The sequence below is a fragment of the Spermophilus citellus genome (assembly GCF_964194105.1).
Source record: "Spermophilus citellus genome assembly, chromosome: 2".
Classification (NCBI taxonomy): domain Eukaryota; kingdom Metazoa; phylum Chordata; class Mammalia; order Rodentia; family Sciuridae; genus Spermophilus; species Spermophilus citellus.
The window spans coordinates 252,035,404-252,056,329 of NC_138183.1; the positions used below are offsets into that span (position 1 = coordinate 252,035,404).

The 20,926-nt window shown below is 40.6% G+C and overlaps 1 protein-coding gene across 2 annotated transcripts in view; it reads left to right on the top strand.

Annotated features, from left to right (window-relative positions):
* The first annotated feature begins 200 nt into the window (after positions 1 to 200).
* The window catches only part of KDM2A (lysine demethylase 2A), a 114,144-nt gene continuing 93,418 nt past the window's right edge, over positions 201 to 20,926 (top strand). The window contains exons 1-2 of one of the 2 annotated variants that reach the window (XM_081278745.1): positions 201 to 1,113; positions 2,208 to 2,333. In XM_081278745.1, the coding sequence (XP_081134871.1) occupies positions 2,292 to 2,333 (42 nt within the window). In that variant the 5' untranslated portion in view covers positions 201 to 1,113; positions 2,208 to 2,291. Of the gene's footprint in view, positions 1,114 to 2,207; positions 2,334 to 9,449; positions 9,572 to 20,926 lie in introns of those variants that run through there. The other variant, XM_081278746.1, reaches the window with a different exon arrangement.

Here is a 20,926-nt window from a genome sequence, read left to right on the forward strand (position 1 = left end):
CGCCAGCAGCCGGCCCGGCCCGGGCCCTGGAAGACGGCCGGCGGGGAGCGGGGGCGGGCGGTCGGCGGGAGGGCGGGTGGGCTGACGCGAAGGGGGGCGGGGAGCCGCGTCGGCGTCGCGGGGCGCGGGCGATTCGAGGCCGACGCATCCGCGCGTGCGCGCGCCGGCGGCGTGTCCGCGTTAGAGGGGAGTGACGCGTGCGCGCTCACGTGCGCCTGGGAGAGCGGTAAGAAGCGCAGGGAGGCTTAAGGCGGTGGGGGTGGAGAGGTGAGCGGGAGGAGGGGTGGGGAGGAGGCGCCTGCGCAGTGCGCCGCGAGGAGCTGTGTGTATGTGAGAGTCTGACGGGTTCAAAATGGCGGCGGCTGCTTCAGCGGCTCCTCCTGTGTGAGGGAAACAACACCCCTCCCCGGCAGCGGCGGCGGCGGCGGCGGCGGCTCGCAGAGCACCTTCCCTGCGGCTGGGCCTGTCGCCGCTCTGTCTCTCCTGGGCAGGGGCCGCTCCGGGAGGAGGGGCAACGCCAGGGGGCCCATCCCCCGGAGTCCCTCCTCTGTGACCGGGGAGTAACCGGGGACTCGTCCCGCAGCGCAGACCCGGCAGAGCGGGAGACGCGAGGGCAGCCCGGCCCCCAGCCCGGCGCGCCGCGCCGCTCCCGCCCTCGCCGCCCCCCGGGGCCGGGGCCCGCGTTCCGGGGGGCCGGGCGGCGCGCGGAGCCTCGGCCCGGCCGGTCTCAGCTGATCGGCCGCTGCTCCTGGGCCCGGAGGCGGCCGGCGGCTGCGGGCGAGGGCACGGCGGGGAGGGCGCTCCCCGCGGCAGGGCCGGCTCGGGGCGCGGGCCGGGGCAGCTGACCGCCGGCCGGGGAGCGGGGGCGCGGGCTCGGAGCCCGGGGGTCGTGCCCGGCTCCCGGCGCCTGCGACTCCCGGTTTCCAAGCCACAAGAGGAGGTCGACTCGGCAACTGTTTCCTCTCCTTTCCGGGTCGCTCTGACCCTCTCTGGATACTGGGTTGATCCGCGGAAACACCGGAGACGACGTGTGGGATTTAATTTTTCCTCTGTCTTTGGACTCTTTTTTTTTTTACTTCTCACTTGGACAAGAACTCAAGAGCGAAATCCCCGGTGAGAATCCCCCTCCCCCCGCCTTGGGAAGTTTGGTTCTCTGTGTTGTCCTAAAGACTTAAAGTTTCTGCCTCTTTTCCCGGTGGGTGAACGGTCGAAACGCCTTCCCCCGGGGGAGCCCGGCGAGACGTGCCGGCTTCCCCGTCCCGCCCGGGGGGTGCAGACACCTTGCCCCTCCCGACCGCGGGCAGTGCCACGATCTGCTCTCGCAAACTATGTCATCGGGTCCTCTGGTCTCCTAGCAGTACTGAAGGATGCTGCTGTTAACGTGGCGGTAGTGTAGTTACAAAAGAGAGAAATCTGCATTCCCAGTGGAAGCCATTATCCACGAGAGTGTTTAAAAAAATGAAAACCCTTGCTTGGTGTTAATGGATTGACTGACGCGCCAATCGGTCTATTTAATTTTTGGAGAGGACCTAGTTTATTCTTTATAAGTCGAATCTTATTACTTTGTCCAAAAAGAAGGCGGTATTTTTGTCTCGATTTGCAACTCTCAAATTTGTTTCAGAGTTGTACACATCTTGGCTTGGGGGTGGAGAGTAGGTCTGGGAAAGGAAGGAGACGATTGTGTAGGGCCTTATGGGAGGGGTATGGGGAATTGTTTGGAGTCTTTCTTTAAATCCTGATTTCTTGTCCTCTTTTTGTATAGATAGTCTGCCCTTCTTTCCTTAGTTTCTAATTACTGGTGTGAGAACTAATTTGGTTAGGATCTGGATTAGTTCAGTGCGTGCTTCACCTGGTCAGCTCTCTAGAGATAAAAGTCCTGGACTTGTTTGCTTGCTTTTTCTTTTTCTTTCTTTGGCTAATGCTGAATTCAAGGGGAGCTTTGGTAATTACAATCCCTTGGGCAGAAATAAGTGGTATGGCCTGTCCACACGGAACTGAAACCAACATCTCCTTTTGCCTAGGCCTCGGACAGTTGTAATGTGGTGATTAATGTTGAACATGACATAGAATCACTTGCCCAAGAGCAGAAAGATCCTAGACTTATGAAGGGGAACCTCATTTCTACAGAGCCTTTAATTTAACACTCATTTTTTTAAAAAAAAGTTCAAAAATGAGTTCTCATCTCTGCCCATATCATTATTCTTCAGTGTTGCAATCTGGTTCCTTAAGGAGAAAGAGGAAGGCAGCCCTGGAGTGGTTTCTTTACAGTAATTTCGACAGAAGAGTGAGAGATGGAACCCGAAGAAGAAAGGATTCGTTACAGCCAGAGATTGGTTAGTATTTTCTGCCCCCCACCCCAGTTTTGAAGTAGTAGAATAACTATTTTGTTTCCATTTGTGAACTTAATTTTATTTAACTTTTCAGGTGGCTTTTCTGTTCACCAGAGGATAGGGGGTGGTGGTATATTAATGTCCCATTTGGGTTTTGGCCAGGTGGTTAAGGCCTTAATATTCATTCTATTTGGAAATGGCATTATAGCCTTAACTTATATAGAAACCATTGCAAATCAAAGGATTTTGTGGATTACAGTGAGACAGGATTCCTAATTTTGCAATATGATATTATAATCAACTGAATAAGTTACATTAGAATGTATATTTTTAGGGACAAAATTGAGGTAGGATAATTCTGTATAGTTTTTTAGGATTATGTGGTATCAGGATTTATCCTTTTTGAACTGGAGAGTCAAACTATTATTTTAATAATTTAACATGTTGGTAGGTTTGGGGGTTGTCAAGGGGATTGATTGAAGGCAGGTATAATACTGAATGTTGATAAAGTTCTATATTTTGTATTTTGGGAAGAATGTATGAGATGTATCTTGTTAAAACTTTGTGGTCATGACCTGGAGGGATTAATTTGTGAGTAGGAATACTTTTCCTGTAGGCCTTGCTTTCTTATGATTTCTCTGTTGGAATTCAAGCATTTGATTTTCTCTTTGGTCAAAGAGAGTTTTATTAATATTCTCACCAAATAATCATTTAAAAAAATTGAATTTGTTTTTGTGGAGTGGGAGGTAAGGAAAGCCAAAGAATGGTATGCAGTAGTGAAATTTGCTGAACTGAAAGGCCTAGGAGAATACTAAAGGAATTTATGGTGGTTTTATTTGGCTCTGTGTTTTACACTCATTTTGGAGGAAAAAGGAATAGTTCTCTAATCCATTTTCTGATGCTCCTCAGTCTTTTTGAGAAAAGACTTCATTTTTCTTTTTTTTCAATGTTATTAGTGAAAGGGTTTGGGCTATATTAGAATGTGTGTCCAGCAAGCATGTGTTCTGGTGAATCTTATTTCAAAGATTTGTGCCTGTTTCCAGTTCATGTGTTCAGATTTTAATTCTTCATGTCTAACTTTTTCAAATAAAGTGTATCAGTAGTGCAGTTTTATGTTTAGAATTTATCTGTGGGAAAAGAAAAAGAGGATTCTGCAAAATTCTCTTATCAGATAGTTATGTTTATCATGTCAGGCTTATAGAATTGTTTAACTGTTAAGGATCTAAGTGATCTTGGGGTGTAGTTTTTTTTTTTTTTTTTAAGAGAGAATTTTAAAATATTTATTTTATAGTTTTTTTTTCCCCCGGCGGACACAAAATCTTTATTTGTATGTGGTGCTGAGAATCGAACCCAGGGCCGTGCGCATGACAGGCGAGCGCTCTACCGCTTGAGCCACATCCCCATCCCCCTTGGGGTGTAGTTTTTGAAGGAAGAATCTTTCACTAAGCAAAACTTTTCATATTTTTAAGCAAGGATGAGAGGTATAGTGGTAAAGAAATCTAAATACTCTTATGACTTTTTTTCCTGTTAAGGTTTGTTTGTTTCTTTCTTTTTAAATGTAACTGGATTACTACCTGTTGCACACATTAACTTTTTTGGGGAGTGAAAGGGTGGGTATTGAGGATTGGACTCAGGGGCACGGGACTATTGAGCCACATCCCCAGATCTTTTTTTATATTTTATTTAAAGACGGGGTCTCTGGGCTGGGGATGTGGCTCAAGCGGTAGCGCGCTCGCCTGGCATGCGGCGGCCAGGGTTCGATCCTCAGCACCACATACCAACAAAGATGTTGTGTCCACCGAGAACTAAAAAATAAAAATATTAAAAATTCTCTCTCTCTCTCTCTCTCTCTCTCTCTCTCACTCTCACTCTCTCTTTAAAAAAAAAAAAAAAAAGACGGGGTCTCACTGAGTTGGTTAGTGCCTCACTTTTGCTGAGGCTGGCTTTGAACTCCCCATCCTCCTGCCTCAGCCTCCTGAGCTGCTGGGGATTACAGTTGTGTCCCACTATGCCTGGCACACATTAACTTTTATCTTTCTCTCTCTCTTTCTTTCTGTTTTTGTATGGGGGAGTGAACCCAGGGGTGCTTAACCACTGAGCCACATCCCCACCCCTTTTTTGTATTTTATTTAGAGACAGAGTCTCACTGAGTTGCTTAGGGCCTCACTAAGTTGCTGAGGCTGGCTTTGAGCTCAAATCCTCCTGCCTCAGCCTCCCAAGCCACTGGGATTTCAGGTGTGCACTCAGCCTCTTTTTTGTTTTTCTTTTCTTTTTTTTGGTGCTGGTGATTGAATCCAGAGGCACTTTACCCATGAGTTACATTACATCCCCACCTTTTTATTTTATTTTTTTTGTTTTGTGACAGCATCTCCCTAAATTGCTTAGCGCCTTGCCGAGGCTGGTCCTGAATTTGTAGTCCTCCTGCCTCAGCCTCTCTAGTTGCTGGGATTACTGGCATGCATCACCATACCCAGCCTTATTGTTTCTTTTGGTTACTGTGCTTCTTCTCTGTGTGTGTGTGTGTGTGTATGTATGGGGCTAGGGATTGAATTTGGGGTGCTCCAATGCTGTACATCCCTAACCTGTTTGTTTTATTTTGAAACATTTGTTGTTATTGTTTTGTTACTGGGGATTGAACACAGGGGGAGTTTTACCACTGACCCACACCCCCCAGCCCTTTCCATTTTTTTATTTTGAAATAGGTCTGGCTAAATTGAGACTGTCCTTGAACCTGTGATCCTCCTGCTTCCCCAGTAGCTGGGATTATAGGCTGTGTCATTGTGCTGGGCTGGTTACTGTGCTGTTGTAGCGGTTTTAAGAGTGTATCATGTATTTGATGGTGGGGATCTTTCTTAGAATTTTGAATAATGGTTTTGAATATTAGGGTGACTGATATTTGTTTTCTTATGATTACATGACAAAATTATAACTGAAGTATGACTTTTTTTATTTTGGTGAAACCTGGATTGAATCCAGGGCCTTGTGCATTCTAGGCTAGTGCTTTGCCATTGAACTACATCCCAGCCCTCCTATAACATAACTACTACTTCTTTTTCTTTTCTTTTTTTTTTTAAATATTCTTTTAGTTGTCAATGGACTTTTTTTAATTTATGTGCAGTGCTGAGAATTGAATCCAGTGCCTCACACATGGCTAGGCAAGCTTCTGCCACTGAGCCACAACCCCAGCCCCACATAACTTCTTTTGATATGGAAAGCATGTTGGGAACTTATTTGAGTGGCAGTCTGCTGACCAAACTTCTTTTTGGTACTAGGGATTGAACCCAGGGACACTTAACCACTGAGCCACATTCCCAGCCCTTTTTGTTTTATATTGAGACAGGGTCTTGCTAAATTGCTGAGGCTGGCTTTGAACTTTCAATCTTCATCCCTCAGTTTCCTAAACATTGGGATTATAGGTGTATGCCACCACACCTAGCTCCAAACTTTTTTCTTTTTTGTGGTGCTAGGAATTGAACCCAGGGCTTACACATGACAGGTGAGTGCTCTACCATTGAGCCACATCCTTAGTCCTGGTCATTCTCCTGCCTCAGCCTCCAGAGTTGCTGGGATTGCAGGTGTATTCCATCACATTCCAGCTAGAATTCTGTATTGATTTAAGTTAGATCCTATCCTTGGTTTTAAGATTAATGTATAGACAGGGTAGAGAACATCTATTAAATTAACTTACTATAAAACATTTTTTTTGTTTTTCTTTGTTCTCAATAAGTCATGCTCATTTTTGGTCAGGGGTTATACCTCAGTGGTAGAGCACTTGCCTAGAATGTAGTGAGGCACTATCTTCCATCTTCAGTACCACATATAAATAAATAAAAACATAAAGGTGTTAAAAGAAAGTTTGGTTTTTTTTAAGTCATGCTCATTTTTATAGTGGTTGACTATATTTAATTTTTTTTGTTCAGTGCTGGAATTGAATCCAAGGCCTAGTGCCTCCTAGGCAAGTGCTCTACCACTGAGCAATACTGTGAGCCCCATTGTGTTATAGAACTTAATCTTTTTTGGTTTTGCAGTGATTGGCCAGGGAACGTGAAGTTTGAAAAGGAGACAAAAATGACACATTTATTAATTTAGCTTAGTAGGTAAAGTTAGTTTGTTCCCATGCAATATATATTTTTATTTACTTATTTGGGCACTGGGGGTTGAACACAGGGGGTTACCACAGCTCCATTCCCAGCCCTTATTTATTTATTTATTTATGTATTTTTTGGTATCAGGGGTTGAACCCAGGGACATTTTACTATTGAGTCATATCATCAGCTCTTTTTATTTTTTATTTTGAGACAAGGTCTTACAAAATAGCTTAGGGTCTTGCTAAATTGTTGAGGATGGCTTTGAATCACTGGGATTACAGGTGTGTGACACTGCCTCATCTTGAAAAGTCGTTTTTTAAAAATCAGAAATAGCTAGTTTGTGGTCACTGCCTGTATATATTTAAGCATTCACTTACAGGGAATGTTCATCATCATATCTCACAATTCCCTAATTTAAAGTGTTAGTTAAGCTGGGCATGGTGGTACATGCCTGTAGTCCCAGCTACTAGGCTAAGGCAGGAGGATCTCTGCCTCAGCAACTTAGTGACACCCTGTCTCAAAATACAAAACAAAAGGACTATGAGGGATGCAATTCAATGGTAGAGCACCCCTGGGTTTGAGCCCTAATACTGCCCCTCCCCCCAAAAAAGAAGTTGTTAAGTTCATATTAATTCAGTTGGTGAATTTTTAGGTTTTTGGAACCACATTATCTCTGCATAATTCTTATTATTGCCTAGAAAAACCACAGGCAAAATAATAAGCATCTAAAATAAATATGTTTTTTTGCTGTGTAGTGCAGTGATCTTCAGCTTTAATTTAGATCTTTTAAAAATTTTATTCGAAAAGATGATCTGTGTTATGTATTATAATATACTGGATTATGATATCTGCTCCCCACCTATATAGCATATTGTACACAGGGTTATATTTCATGGAAAAAAAATCACTAAATGGTCCAAAGGCAATTGTAAAAACAAATGAACACTCAAGTCAATATAAAAAAGAAGTGAGCATACTTCAGAGTAAAGGTAGTTATACATACAACCTGATAACTTTTACTCAGATTCACCTAATCCTGGTGGTATTATCTGAAGGAGGGAATGTTGATTTACTTGAGAATTCAGTTTGCTTGTGAATTTTGATGATGAGATTAAGTAAATTTTCTGAAGGTTATTATCCTGATGTTTAGTCCTGCTAGTCCTGCTAACATATATTATATGTGATTCAGTCTTTTTTATCTGTTGCTAGGAATTGGGGACACTGAAGTCCTGGTGATATTCCCACCTTTCCTGGGTTAACCTTGAAATTGTCTCTTTGAATTCCTTTTACAACATTCACACTTTGAATGGTTCCACTGTAAGGTCTTTCTGACCAGGAATGTTTGAGGCAAAACAGAATACTAATTTTAAGCCATTTTTTCCTTCCTAGCCTGAAGTATCATATTGTTAACAACTAGCAAAAAAATTATAGGTGGTATAAATTGTTGCATTTGCTTACTTATAATTATTTCATCAGATTTAGCTTTCAGTCTGTTGGTGAAGGAATATACTGTTCTTATTGTTGTAGCCTCCTTCCTGATGATGCAGGAAAAACTGGACCATTTTTGGGTGATTCAAAATGCAGATAATGAGGGAGCTAATTCTTTTTTCTAACCCGGTAAAAGTATCTTGGGTACCCATAATGAGGACTATATTTAAGCCCTGTCCCTTTCTCTTGTTATATTTTGCTGAATACTAATCACTACTGTACTTAAATGTTTGTGTATAGCTTTCTGCTAGAGTGTAAGCGCCATGAGAGTTAGGGAGTTATTTTTGTACCTGCTGTGTGCTGAGTGCTTCACATAGTGCCTGGTATGTAGCAAGTGTTCAGTAAGTATTTGTTGATTTTATTGAAATCCTTCATGTATACTTTGCTACCAGTTTTCTTAAATGCTAGGAGTGGGCCACTATAATGGAGGAGAGTTTGGTAAAAAGGGTTGATCAAGATATCTGGATATTGAGTCTTGCAGTTTAGATAAAAACCAGAAGGCCTAGCTGTAACACATAAAAACATGTTTAGCACACATGTCAGATGAATGCTTTTATAGTATTTGAGCCATTAGAACAAATAAGGAAATGTCTAGTTGACTTTAAAAGTGTGATCTGAATTTTAAGTTCTCCTACCTCTATCCTGTCCTAAGACTTCTATATCAAGGTTTTTGATTATCTTTAAGTCTTGAAGTTGTGAAGTTGCAAGCAGTTGTGTTCATGTTATTCTTAGGTCTTGGTTTTGGCCATTAAGTCAGGGAGTTGATATGTTTACTATATATCCTGCAGAGGGATGTGGTCCTTTTGTATTTTTTGTTTTGGGGATATGGATATCCTTAATCAGGTTTCATTAATTTTTTTCTGTGTATTTAATTTTGGAATGATACTTTAAATTTTGTTTTGTGCTTTCAGAAACATCAAAAAGGTTAAAATTCCGTATATACTTAATTTTTTTCTTTATATTTATTTTCTTCAATAAACATTATATGCCAATACTGTAAGGTAGATGGTGTGGTAAAGGGTTTTTATTTTATTATTATTTTGTTTATGGTGTAGTTTTCAATCTTAATTTTTAAAAAAATATATTTATTTTTTTATTATGAAAAGAGAAGTTCAAGGAGGGACCATGATTTGCCCAAGAGTACAAAGTTGATAAGGGTTAGGATCAGACCTTAAACTCAAGTGCCCTGACTCCAAACACATTTCTTTTATACCATTTGATCCCTTTTGTGGTATACTTCATACAGAAAACAAATGATACTCTTTTTTATTGTGTTAAGCTATAGAGTTGGTATTTCTGCTTTTTAAAGGCTACTTTGAAATTTTCTTCCCTAACAGCTGTCTGCTTCAGCATCTAAATGAGAACTATAAATATTTGACAGCTAGTGTTTGATCATGTTTTTAAAAATCTGCACATCCTTTTTGTGAACTTTGAATTCATTGTACTTGATCTATTAAAATAGCAGTGTTGTGCAGTTTGTATGTATGTAAGCTTTTTATTTATGCATGTTACTCATATCATTGTTTTCTGTTTTAAATTTTAGGTTCTTGGGGGTTTTCTCTGTCTGTGAGTACTTGGTAAAAACTTAAACCCTAAAGATAAAAGGCAGCAAATAGTGACCAAACGAATGTTTTTGGCAAAAACAGTGGTGAAGGCCTCCTTCAGGTAGGTAGAGAGGAGGAGGGAAGAGGGCGAACTTTCAGGTGGTAAAGACAGCATAAGCTTTACTATGGAGTTGGAAGCCTTTAAAGCCTGTCCTGTGGATATCTGATAGACTGGTAGGACCAAAGTAGGTGGTTTGTTTTGGGAGGCACTGCTGAATAATACTGGGAACACATTTTAAGCAACTTTGGAATCGGACAGCAGACAGCTATTCGAAGTTATGGTTTGTTTTAATAGAATAGAGATTTGATCAAAGTAGTGTTTTGGAAGAGTAATTCCTGCAGTTTTAGGTCAGGGGCTTGTCTAGAATAATATGAAAATGGATTACTATTTTTTTTCTTTTGGGTACTAGGGATTACTAAGGGGCACTTGACCACTGAGACACACTCCCAGCCCTATTTTGTATTTTATTTAGAGTCAGGGTCTCACTGAGTTGCTTAGCACCTCACTTTTGCTGAGGCTGACTTTGAACCCCTGATCCTCCTTCTCAGCCTCCTGAGCTGCTGGGATTACAGGCATGTGCCATGGTGCCTGGCATAGGTTTACCTTTTGAGGTGACAGGTACTTGACCTCTTTTTTTTTTTTTTTTTTTTGGTACTGGGGATTGAATCCAGGGGCACTTTACCACTTAGTCACATCCCCAGCCCTTTTTATTTTTTATTTTGAGACAGGATCTTGCTAAGTTGCTTAGAGCCTCACTAAATTGTTGAGCTGGATCTTAAACTTGGGATCCTCCTGCCTTAGCCTCTTGAGTTGCTGGGATTACAGGTATGTGCCATCACACCTGCTAGTATTTGAACTCTTAAGGCAGTGGTTTTCAAAGTGTGATTCTCCTCAGCAGTAGCATCACTATTATCTAGGTGTCTGGAACATGTTAGAAGTACACATTCTTGGGCTCCAGCTCAAACTTACTGAATCAGAAACTTGTATTGGGCCCAGCAATCTGTTTTAAGAAGCACATGATACTGATGCATACAAAAAGTTGAGTATTAATGCCCTAGATATATATTAGTAGAAATGGAAAGGAAAAGTTAGAACGAAAACACATTGGTACTGAAGGAATGATAGAACTTGATGACTGCTAGATAGCAGTATGTTATGATAGAAAAGAGCTTAATTGGGGATTGTGAGCCCTGAGTTCTAGCATCAACCTTATTACAACTGGTTTTGAACAAGACTATTGATTTTGGAGGCAAAGACAAGGTCAACTCTGGGATTAAGCCTGTTTTACCAGGAACATAAGAGGTAGGAATCTTTGAATGGAAAGGGAGAGAATTCAGATGAATGTTTTAGATAATTGGAGATGTTGACAGATTTATTTAAAGCAGTGGGTTCTCAAGTGGGCTTGACTTTGTTCCCTAGGGAACAGTTGATAGTATCTGGACACATTTCTGAGTGTCAGACTAGACACATTTCTGAGTGTCAGACTGAGAGAATGTGTTCTACTGGTGTTTTGTGGGAAGAGGCTAGGGATGCTGCTAAAACATCCTATAATGCACAGATCAGGCCCCCACAACAAAGAATTAACTGGTCCATAATGTCAGTAGTGTGAAGTTGACAAACCCTGATAAAAAGGGTTTGTTATTAGATAGGTTCTATTTGTATTTGTATACTAATTGTCTGCTGTTTGGTTAGAGTTATGTGTCTAAGCTATAACAGTCTCAAGATTCTGTTTCATAGGACTTTGCCCAAAAGTAAACATGAAGCATTTTTTTGTTGAATTTTCACAAAACAAACTACTTGGTCTTAGCAATCCTCAACCCAATTGCAGATTTCCTTATTACTCCTTTTAATTCTACCTAAGATCAACTAGTTTTGATAACCTAAGAAAGGATTCAGTGTCATGAGATAAGTGAGTTATAGCAAGAGATGTCTTTTTATGCACTCTTCAGCAGCACAGATACAAAAACTGGACCAATATAGAGATTAACATGGTTCTGCACAATGATGACATGAGAATTCATGAAGTGTTCCATATTTTGAAAAAAAAAGAGAGCTGGGCACGGTGGCACATGCCTGTAATTCCAGCAACTCAGGAGGTTGAGGCAGGAGGATGGGGAGTTCAAGGCCAGCTTCAGCAGATTAGCACTTAGCAACTCAGTGAGTCACTTTTTTAAAAAAATATTTTTTTTAGTAATAGTTGGTCACAATACCTTTATTTTATTTGTTTATTTATTTTTTATGTGGTGCTTAGGATCGAGTCTAGCACCTTGCACATGCTAGGAGAGCGCTCTACTGCTGAGCCACAACCCCAGCCACCCCCCCCCCCCCATCTCTAAATAAAATATAGAAAAGAGCTGGGGATGTGGCTCATTGGTTAAGCACCTCTGGGTTCAATTCCTGGTAACCGCCGCCCCCCCCCCAAAAAAAAAAAAAAAGAGTGAGAAATAGCTTTCTGATATTCTTTTGTTTTTGGTACCAGGGATTGAACCTAGGAGTGCTTAATCACTGAGCAATCCCCAATGCTTTTTATATTTTAGTTTTAGATAGAGTCTCACTAAGTTGCTTAAGGCCTCACTAAGTTGCTGGGGCTGGCTTTGAACTTGTGAATCTCCTGCCTCAACCCCTGGAGTTGCTGGAATTACAGGTGTGTGCCATTGCACCGGGTTATTCACATATCCTTATATGAAAATTGCCTTTGTAGTTCTTCATTGCACAGCCTGTGTGACTGTACTTGGTGGCCTTTTGTGCTGGGAGCAGAGACAACATAAAGGAAAAATCAAATGTAAATGTGAAACTAGAGTGAAAAAACCCAGTCTCTGTAATAACACACATTAACTGAATGTGCAGTTGGCCCTTTGCATCTGTGGGTTCCACATCTGTCAACTTGTATTCAGTGAACTATAGTTCAAAAACACTTGAAAAAAAAATGTGTTGAGGGGCTGGGATTCTGGCTCAGCAGTAGAGCGCTCGCCTAGCACGGGTGGGACCCAGGTTCGATCCTCAGCACCACATAAAAATAAAGGCATTGTGTTGTATCCATCTACACCTAAAAAATAAATACTAAAAAAAATGTGTTGAACATGTATTTGTTTCTTGTCATTATTTCCGAACAGTATAGAATAACTATAGCCATGTGCCTCATGATGGCATTTCAGATAGACTGCATATACTTATGGCATATACTACATAGACTAGGTGTATAATAGGTTATGACATCTATAAGTTTAAGTTCACTCTGTGATATTTGCAGAACAACATTAACACACAAGGACACATTTTTCAGAATATATCCCCATTGTTAGATGATGCTTGACCATTTTTTTTTAGAGAGAGAGAGAGAGAGAGAGAGAGAGAGAGAGAGAAGGAGGGGAGAGAATTTTTTAATATTTATTTTTTGGTTTTTGGCAGACACAACATCTTTATGTGGTGCTGAGGATTGAACCCAGCGCCCCGCGCATGCCAGGTGAGCGCGTTACTGCTTGAGCCACATCCCCAGCCCAGATGCTTGACCATTTTTACTAATTTATTTCTCAATAATCCTTGAAATTCTATGATACCCATTTTTTCATATTTGGAAATAGAGGCATAAGATAGTTAAATAACTTGCTTCAGATTATCCAGCTAGGAAGGGACAGGATTCAAAGTATATGTGTGTGTGTGTGTGTGTGTGTGTGTGTGTGTGTGTATATATATATATATATATAGTCTTAGTTCAGAAGTACTAAGCTATTTTACCTCCTCTTCAACTTTTTTGGGGAACAGTTTATAAATGTTTTGATGATGAATTTAGGGTGTTTCCAACATTATCTTTATTCATTTAGGAGATTTATTCACTTAAATGTTTGTTGAGTTGTTATACTGTGCCAGGCACTTTACTTGGGTCTTTTTTAGAATCCAAAAACTAGAGTTTCAGATAGTACTGATTATTTTGAAGGAAAAGAGCACGGTGAGGGCTGGGGATGTGGCTCAAGCGGTAGCGCGCTCGCCTGGCATGCAAGCGGCCCGGGTTTGATCCTCAGCACCACATACAAAGATGTTGTGTCCGCCAAAAACTAAGAAATAAATATTAAAATTCTCTCCCTCTCTCTCTCTCTCTCTCTCTCTCTCAAAAAAAAAAAAAAAACAACTCTGTGTCACTATTTCTGTTCTTATTTAAAAAAAAAAAAAAAGAGCACGGTGAGATACTTGTAGGATGGGAATTACTCCTTGAGATGATTGATCAGTGAAAGCCTCTCTAATAGGATGGCTGTTTTATACTGTGACCTGAATGGTGAGCAACCAATCTTGTGATGTTCAAAGGTTCAAGGGACCAGATCTGTATTTAGAAGCTCTAGATAGAGGGACTAGCTAATACAAAGCCCTAAGGTAGAGATGAGAAAATTTTACTAAGTATTTAACTATGTATCAGACACTATATAAAGGTCTTGGGATAGAGTAATGAGCAAGACAGGCATGGTCCCTTTGTCATGGACCTCTATTCTGGTGGGAAAATCAGACTTTAAAGAAACACTTATGCTAGTAATGTTAATTATGGTTGAGCAAAGGGCTTCAAAGGTAAATACAGGATGCAGTGTGAGTGTATAATAGGATTGCCTAATCTAGACTTCAGGAGTGGGTTGAAACATCAGAGAACATTTTTACTAAGAAAGCCTTTAAAGCTGAGATGTGAAAAGGGAGGTGAGTAAGAGGTAACCAGGCAAAGAAGAGAAATGATTAGCATATGCAAAACCCCTAAGGTTGGAAAGAATTTCAGATATTTGAGAGACCCTATCTAGCAACTAAAGACCCAAAAGGCTAGTGTAACTGTAGTGATGTGAGTAGAAGAGAGAACCTCTCCCCGCCCTTTACTGAAGATTTAACCAGGGCCTTGCCACATGCTAGACAAGCATTGTAGTACTGAGCTATACTCCTAGTCCGAGTTGGAATCTTGACAAGGTACTCAGGGGTCAAGTCAAATAGGACATTATCTTGAAGGCAGTAAGAAGGCAAAAAGTCAGCCAAGGTGTATTATGTGTACTAATATCAATAGATGAATTATAGAGAAAAGATCAGGAAGAGTGTGAGAATGATTTGAGGAGACCAGTTAGGAGGCCGCTGCAGTGGTTCAGGAAAGATGTGATGTAGTATGCTTGAGGGAGCTGACAGAATTAGAGAAGAGATAGTTTGAGAAATATTTACAAAACAGAATTACAGGACTTTGGTTTATTAGATGTATAGAGGATAAATGGAAGGAGGTACAACATGAAAGTGTGATTCCCAAGTTTTCCTCATGGGTGACTTGTACCACAATCCCATCATTTGAAATAGGTCACACTGAAGGGAGAGTAGTTTGGGGCATTGAGTGGAGGATTTAAAAGTTCAGTTTTTTTTTTTTTTTTTTTTTTTTGTAGATGGACAGAATGCATTTATTTGTTTATTTTTATATGGTGCTGAGGATCGAACCCAGTGCCTCACACTTACTAAGCAAGTGCTCTACCACTGAGCCACAAACCCAGCCTTAAAGTTCAGTTTTGAGGAAGTTTGGATAGGTTGAATGTGAAGTGCTTGAGAAACATCGCAATAGAGTTGTTGGCTGGGTAATTGGATGTGATTCTGGGGGCCTCAGGAGGGGCTTATTGGCAGGTGTTTGAATTCCCTTAACGTATGTATGGTAATGGAAGAAGGGTAGACAGGAAGCGAGAGAGAGGGAAGGTCCAGAGAAGTAGGAAGAGAATCAGGGGAGAGATATCCTGAAAGCCATGGGACTGTTTAGGTACTGTTCTAAGCATTTGTATATTTTTACTCATTTAATGTTTATAGCCTATGAAATAGGTGCTTTTATTGTCCTTATTTTATAGACAGGAAAATGATACAAGAGGACACTATATAACTTGCTTAGTATCACCAGGTAATAACCAGAGAAGTTGGTTTTTGGACCTAGGCTGCCTGGCTCCAGTTTATACTTTTAACTACCCCTTGATATTGTCAGTGGGTTTTTTGTTTGTTTGTTTGTTTGTTTAATTTTTTTAATTGTTGTAATGGTTTTATTTTTTGTTGTTGTTTTCAGTGCTAGGGATTGAACCCCAACCTCAGGCATGCTAAATAAGCTCTCATCCACTGAGCTATATATATCCCCAGTCCCTTGCCTAGTGTTTCAAAGAGGAGGGAGTGGTCTTTGAGACTGACACTGCCTAGAGGCGGAAGATACTGAGGACTGCCATTGGATTTGGCAACATAGAGGTTATTGGTGACTTTGAACTGAGGTGTTATGCCATGACGATTTCTACAGACTTAGTCTGAGGCACAATTAGAGTCAATCAAATCTATTTTATAAATGCTCATCACACTTAATCTAATATCTAAGGCACATCCTAATTCTAAGTCCTAACTCAGTCTACACCCAAGGGTCCCAGGTGCTCACCTGTGACGTGTCTTAAGTCCGGGTTGCTGGAACTCAATCCAGGCTGGAGGAGTCTGGTGCAGGGGGGACAACAGTGACAGAGTTCTAGGTCTCTCTGTCTGGGTTCTGTTAGTTCTGCTGATCCCCAAAAGTCTGGGTTTTAAGTCGTAGCTTGGTTATGCTTGCAGCTGATAACTGGGTGAGGCCTGGGGTGTACACCTAGGGTGTAGACTCTTACATCACTAACTTAAGTCTAAGTTCTATAGTCTTAAATTCTACAGTTCACATTATGGGCACATTGCTTATAGTCATTCACTATTTAATCAATTCACATTCACTAATTAATATACTCAGTAGTCTATAACATTTCTGATACTCATGTCAGTGGCATATTTTGGGGCAGAAAACCTTCAAAATAAATGTGAGCCTAAGTAGAGTGAAGAAAAGTTCAAAGAAGTTTGACTTGTGAAGGGAGAAGGGGAGCAAGTTATACCTGAAAGTTAGTGTAAGATCCAGAAAGGCTCTTTTGGATTTTTATTTTTTGTTTTAAGTTGGAAGTGACCACTGAATTTTTTGTTTATAGCATTATCCAGGTATACCTCTTCCTCTGTATCACTTCATGTTTAATTCATTGCTAAGATCTGATTTCTAGGGGCTGGATTTGTAGCTCAGTGGTAGAGCACATGTGAGGCACTGGGTTCTATCCCCAGTATCACATAAAATAAATAAAGTAAAGGTATTATGTCCATGTACAACTAAAATAAAAAAGATTTGCTGATTTCTTTTTTTTTATATATTTTTTAGTTGTAGTTGGACACAATATCTTCATTTTATTTATTTATTTTTATGTGGTGCTGAGGATCAAACCCAGGGCCTTGCACGTGCTAGGCTACCACTGAGCCACAACCCCAGCCCAAGATTTGCTGATTTCTAATATTTATCTTACAGTTCTCAGTGCAGCTCATAGGTGTTTTTTTGGGGGGTGGGGGGTACTGGGGATTGAAACCTAGAGGCACTTTACCACTGAGCCACACCCCCAATCCTTTTATTTTTATTTTTTAAATTTTTATACCTTTATTTTGTTTGTTTATTTTTATGTGGTGCTGAGGATCGAACCCAGTGCCTCACACATGCTAGGCAAGTGCTCTACTGCTGAGCCACAACCCCAGCTCACCCTTTTATTTTTTATTTTGAGACAAGGTCTCGCTAAGTTGCTGAGGCTGATCTTGAATTTGCAATCCTCCTGCCTTAGTCTTTTGAGTCTCTGGGATTCCAGGTGAGCACATCGTGCCTGGCTGCAACTCCTAGTTCTGATATTAAGTCTGAGCCATTGCAGTAGCCTATTTCTTAGGATATTATTATTATTTTGGGGGAGGCTTTTTTTTCGCCCCACTATTTCTTTTCTTTCTTAATTTTTTTCTTCTAGTTGTTGATAAACCTTTATTTATTTATACGTGGTATTGAGAATTGAACCCAGTGCCTCACACATGCCAGGCAAGTGTGCTACTGCTGAGCCACAACCTCAGCCCCCCACTATTTCTTTTTTTTTTTTTTTTTTTTTTTTGGTGGAGGGTGTACTGGGGATTGAGCTCAGGTGCAGTCGACCACTGAGCCACATCCCCAGCCCTATTTTGTATTTTATTTAAAGACAGAGTCTCATTGAGTTGCCTAGCACTTTGCTGTTGGCTGAGGCTGACTTTGAACTCGTTTTCCTCCTGCCTCAGCCTCCTGAGCTGCTGAGATTGATTACAGGAGTGTGTCACTGTGGCCAACTCACTATTTCTTTTTTAGAGAGAGAATTTTTTTAATATTTATTTTTCAGTTTTCGGCAGACACAGCATCTTCATTTTATCTGTATGTGGTGCTGAGGATTGAACCCAGCGCCATGCGCATGCTAGGCGAGCATGCTACCACTTGAGCCACATCCCCACCCCCAGCCCACTATTTCTTAAGTTGTGCTTTCAAGGTCCTGATGTTGTCTTTTGACTTTCTCACTGTGTAGTCACTGGTGCTGTGGGATAGATCCTGGACTTAAATTTATGAGACTGGGCTTTGAATTTCAGTTTATAAACACTATGATATTGGGCAAGTTACTTAACCTTGATAAACTTTATTTTTTCATCTGTGGAATAGTGAAAATAAATCTTATTTGGTTGACTTAATCGTTTTGGCATTGTAGACACAAATTCCTTAGTGTGGTATTCAGGCCCAGTTGACTGTCACAGTCTTATTTTCTACTTTTAACCTGTGTACATTTCAGCCAAACCAAGCTAACTACTTGTTTTCTTCCACTTACATGTAATTTCTGTTTCCTGGTTCTTACACCAATGCTCTTCCTATAAAGCTCATTTGAAATACTGAGTATGGAAGGGAACTTCTTTCCTGAATCCTCAAGATATTTTTTATACCTCTCATGATAGCCAACAGGATACATGATAGGAAGTTTAATTATATCTGGATAACTTGCTCCTTGAGGACAGGGCATGACTCTTTTTTACCATGAGTATTTCTTTTCTAGTGGTACATAGCATGGTGCTATTTATATCATTGAGACTCTCACATTGTTTGGTTGAAAATGCATGGTTTCAGGAAGACAAAGTAAATGTAATAAAAGTAATTTAGTCAAAGTAAATGTAATAAAATTAATTATATGGTAAAGTGCTGATAGTAATATTAAGGGACTAAGTCAGAACAGGGTCAAAGAGGAGTGCCAAGGAATGAGAATTGCTCCATTTGCCTGGTTGTTAAGAGAAAGGAGGACCAGGCTATTTAAGTCCCTTGAGATCTCGAGTTACCTTTGCTCTTATACTGTGTTCACCAGGCTACTTTCATGGTTTGGTTCTCCTGGTTCCTAGATACTGAGAAATGGCTTCTCTGGATAGTGGGCATGAGTATTCATAGTTGGTACAAGGCATTCTGAAGAAGTTAACTGACAGTTCTTTTGTCTTACAGAGCTGAGAACTGGCCTGCCAAGATTTCTTCTTTGTATTTAAAGAAGACAAAAATGTCCAATTAGCAGTAATAAAATCTACACTTTATTTGGGCAGGTGTTTTGCTTCTGAGAAGGCTGTTAGGACTTGCGAATGCTAAGGTATCATCCTTCACATCTTAGCTCGGTTCTTTTTCTCAGAAATACATTTCTTTGACTAAGTCAGATCTTCCTACTGTAAGTTCTCATAGTATAGAATACTTCTTGTGCTTAGCTCTTTTAAGAATTGGCATTTTATATTTCCTTGGATTATTACTTGATTGTCTGTTTTCCTGTCAAGGTGTAGCATCATTAAAGGCTGCTACTGTGTTTTTTCCTCACACATGATATAGGTATAGTCTTGGTCCATGGTAGATGGTTAATAGAGTTTTTTTTCTGTGAACGTGCCTATCCAAAATGTTCTTTCTTCCACCCCATCCTGTCTTTTTTTTTTTTTTTTTAAATATTTATGTTTTGGTTTTAGGTTGACACAATATTTTATATTTATGTGGTACTAAGGATCAAACCCAGTGCCTTATGCATCTTAGGTGAGCACTCTACGAGTGAGCCACAACCCCAACCCCATCCTGTCTTTTTGATCAAGCTAATTATCCTCCAATGTCCCCAGATGTTCTTTAGAGCTCTCTGTAGTCACATTCCCTAGGCCCTTTGTATGCATTCCCATTGTGGGACCAGTCACTTTGTGTTACATTCGATATGAATCCTATTTTTCTCAGCAAGTGTAGACTTCTTTGATGCAAGGGTCTTGTCTTTTCAAATACTTAAAAATTGCCTGTTGAAGAAAAATGTGTCTGTATTTCCTAAAAATATGTCATATATAATATATAATGTAATAACAGTTCTAGCAATGGAAAGAACCTTAGATTGCTAATCAGGGAGCCTGAATTAGTTTATTTTATTTACTACAAAGTCCTCAGTTACAACAGTTGAAGCTACTTGTTTTCAAAGTGTGGTCCTAGGCAACATTACTTGGGAATGAGTAAGAAATAGAATTCTCAGGTCCTAGTCCTAAATCAGAGACTCTTAACAGACTGACTGTGCATACCTGTTATCCCAGCTACCTGGGAGGCCAAGGCAGGAGGATTGCAAGTATCAGTCTAGCTTCAGTAATTTAGTGAAACCTTGTCTTAAAATATCAAAAGAGCTAGGGCCGGAGTTGTGGCTTAGTAGAGTGTTTACCTGGCACAGGTGAGGCATTGGGATCTGTCCTCAGCACCACATAAAAATAAATATATAAAAATAAAGTTATTGTGTCCATATACAACTAAAAAAAAACAAAAACAAAAAAACGGTCTGGGACTGTAGCTCAGAGGTAGAGCCTTTGCCTAGCCTAGCATGGGTGAAGCCCTGGGTTTAATCCCCAGTATCACCAAAAAAAAAAAAAAAAAAAAAATTCGAGACATTTGCTGAGTGGCCAAGACTGACTTCAAATTTTCTTTCTTTTTTTTTTTTTTTAAAGAGAGAGAGAGAAAATAATTTTTTTAATATTTAGTTTTTAGTTTTTCAGTGGACACAACAGGCTAGCACGCTACTGCTTGAGCCATATCCCCAGTCCTGACTCAGATTTTCGATCCTGCTCCTGCCTCAGCCTCCTGAGCAGCTGGGATTACAATTGTTCACCACCTTGCTTGGTTTCCATTTATCCCCTGCCCTCCTCTCTTTTTTTGTATCAGGGATTGAACCCACAGGCACTTAACCACTGAACCACATCTTCAACCCTTTTTATTTTGATCAGGATCTCCCTTAGTTGCTGAAGCTGATTTTGAACCTGACTTTTGATCCTTCTGTCTCAGCCTCCTGAGCTGCTGGGATTACAGGTGTGTGCCACTGTGCCCATCTGAAGGAGCTTGTTTTTCTTTGGTCTTTCCTAACATGAAAGTTGCCGTAATCCCTGTACTTAATTGCCTTCTTTTTTTTGTTTTTATTTTAGTTGTAGTTGGACACAATACCTTTATTTTATTTTTATGTGGTGCCGAGGCTTGAACCCAAGGCCTTGCACATGCTAGACGAGCACTCTACCACTGAGCCACAACTCTAGCCCCCTAAT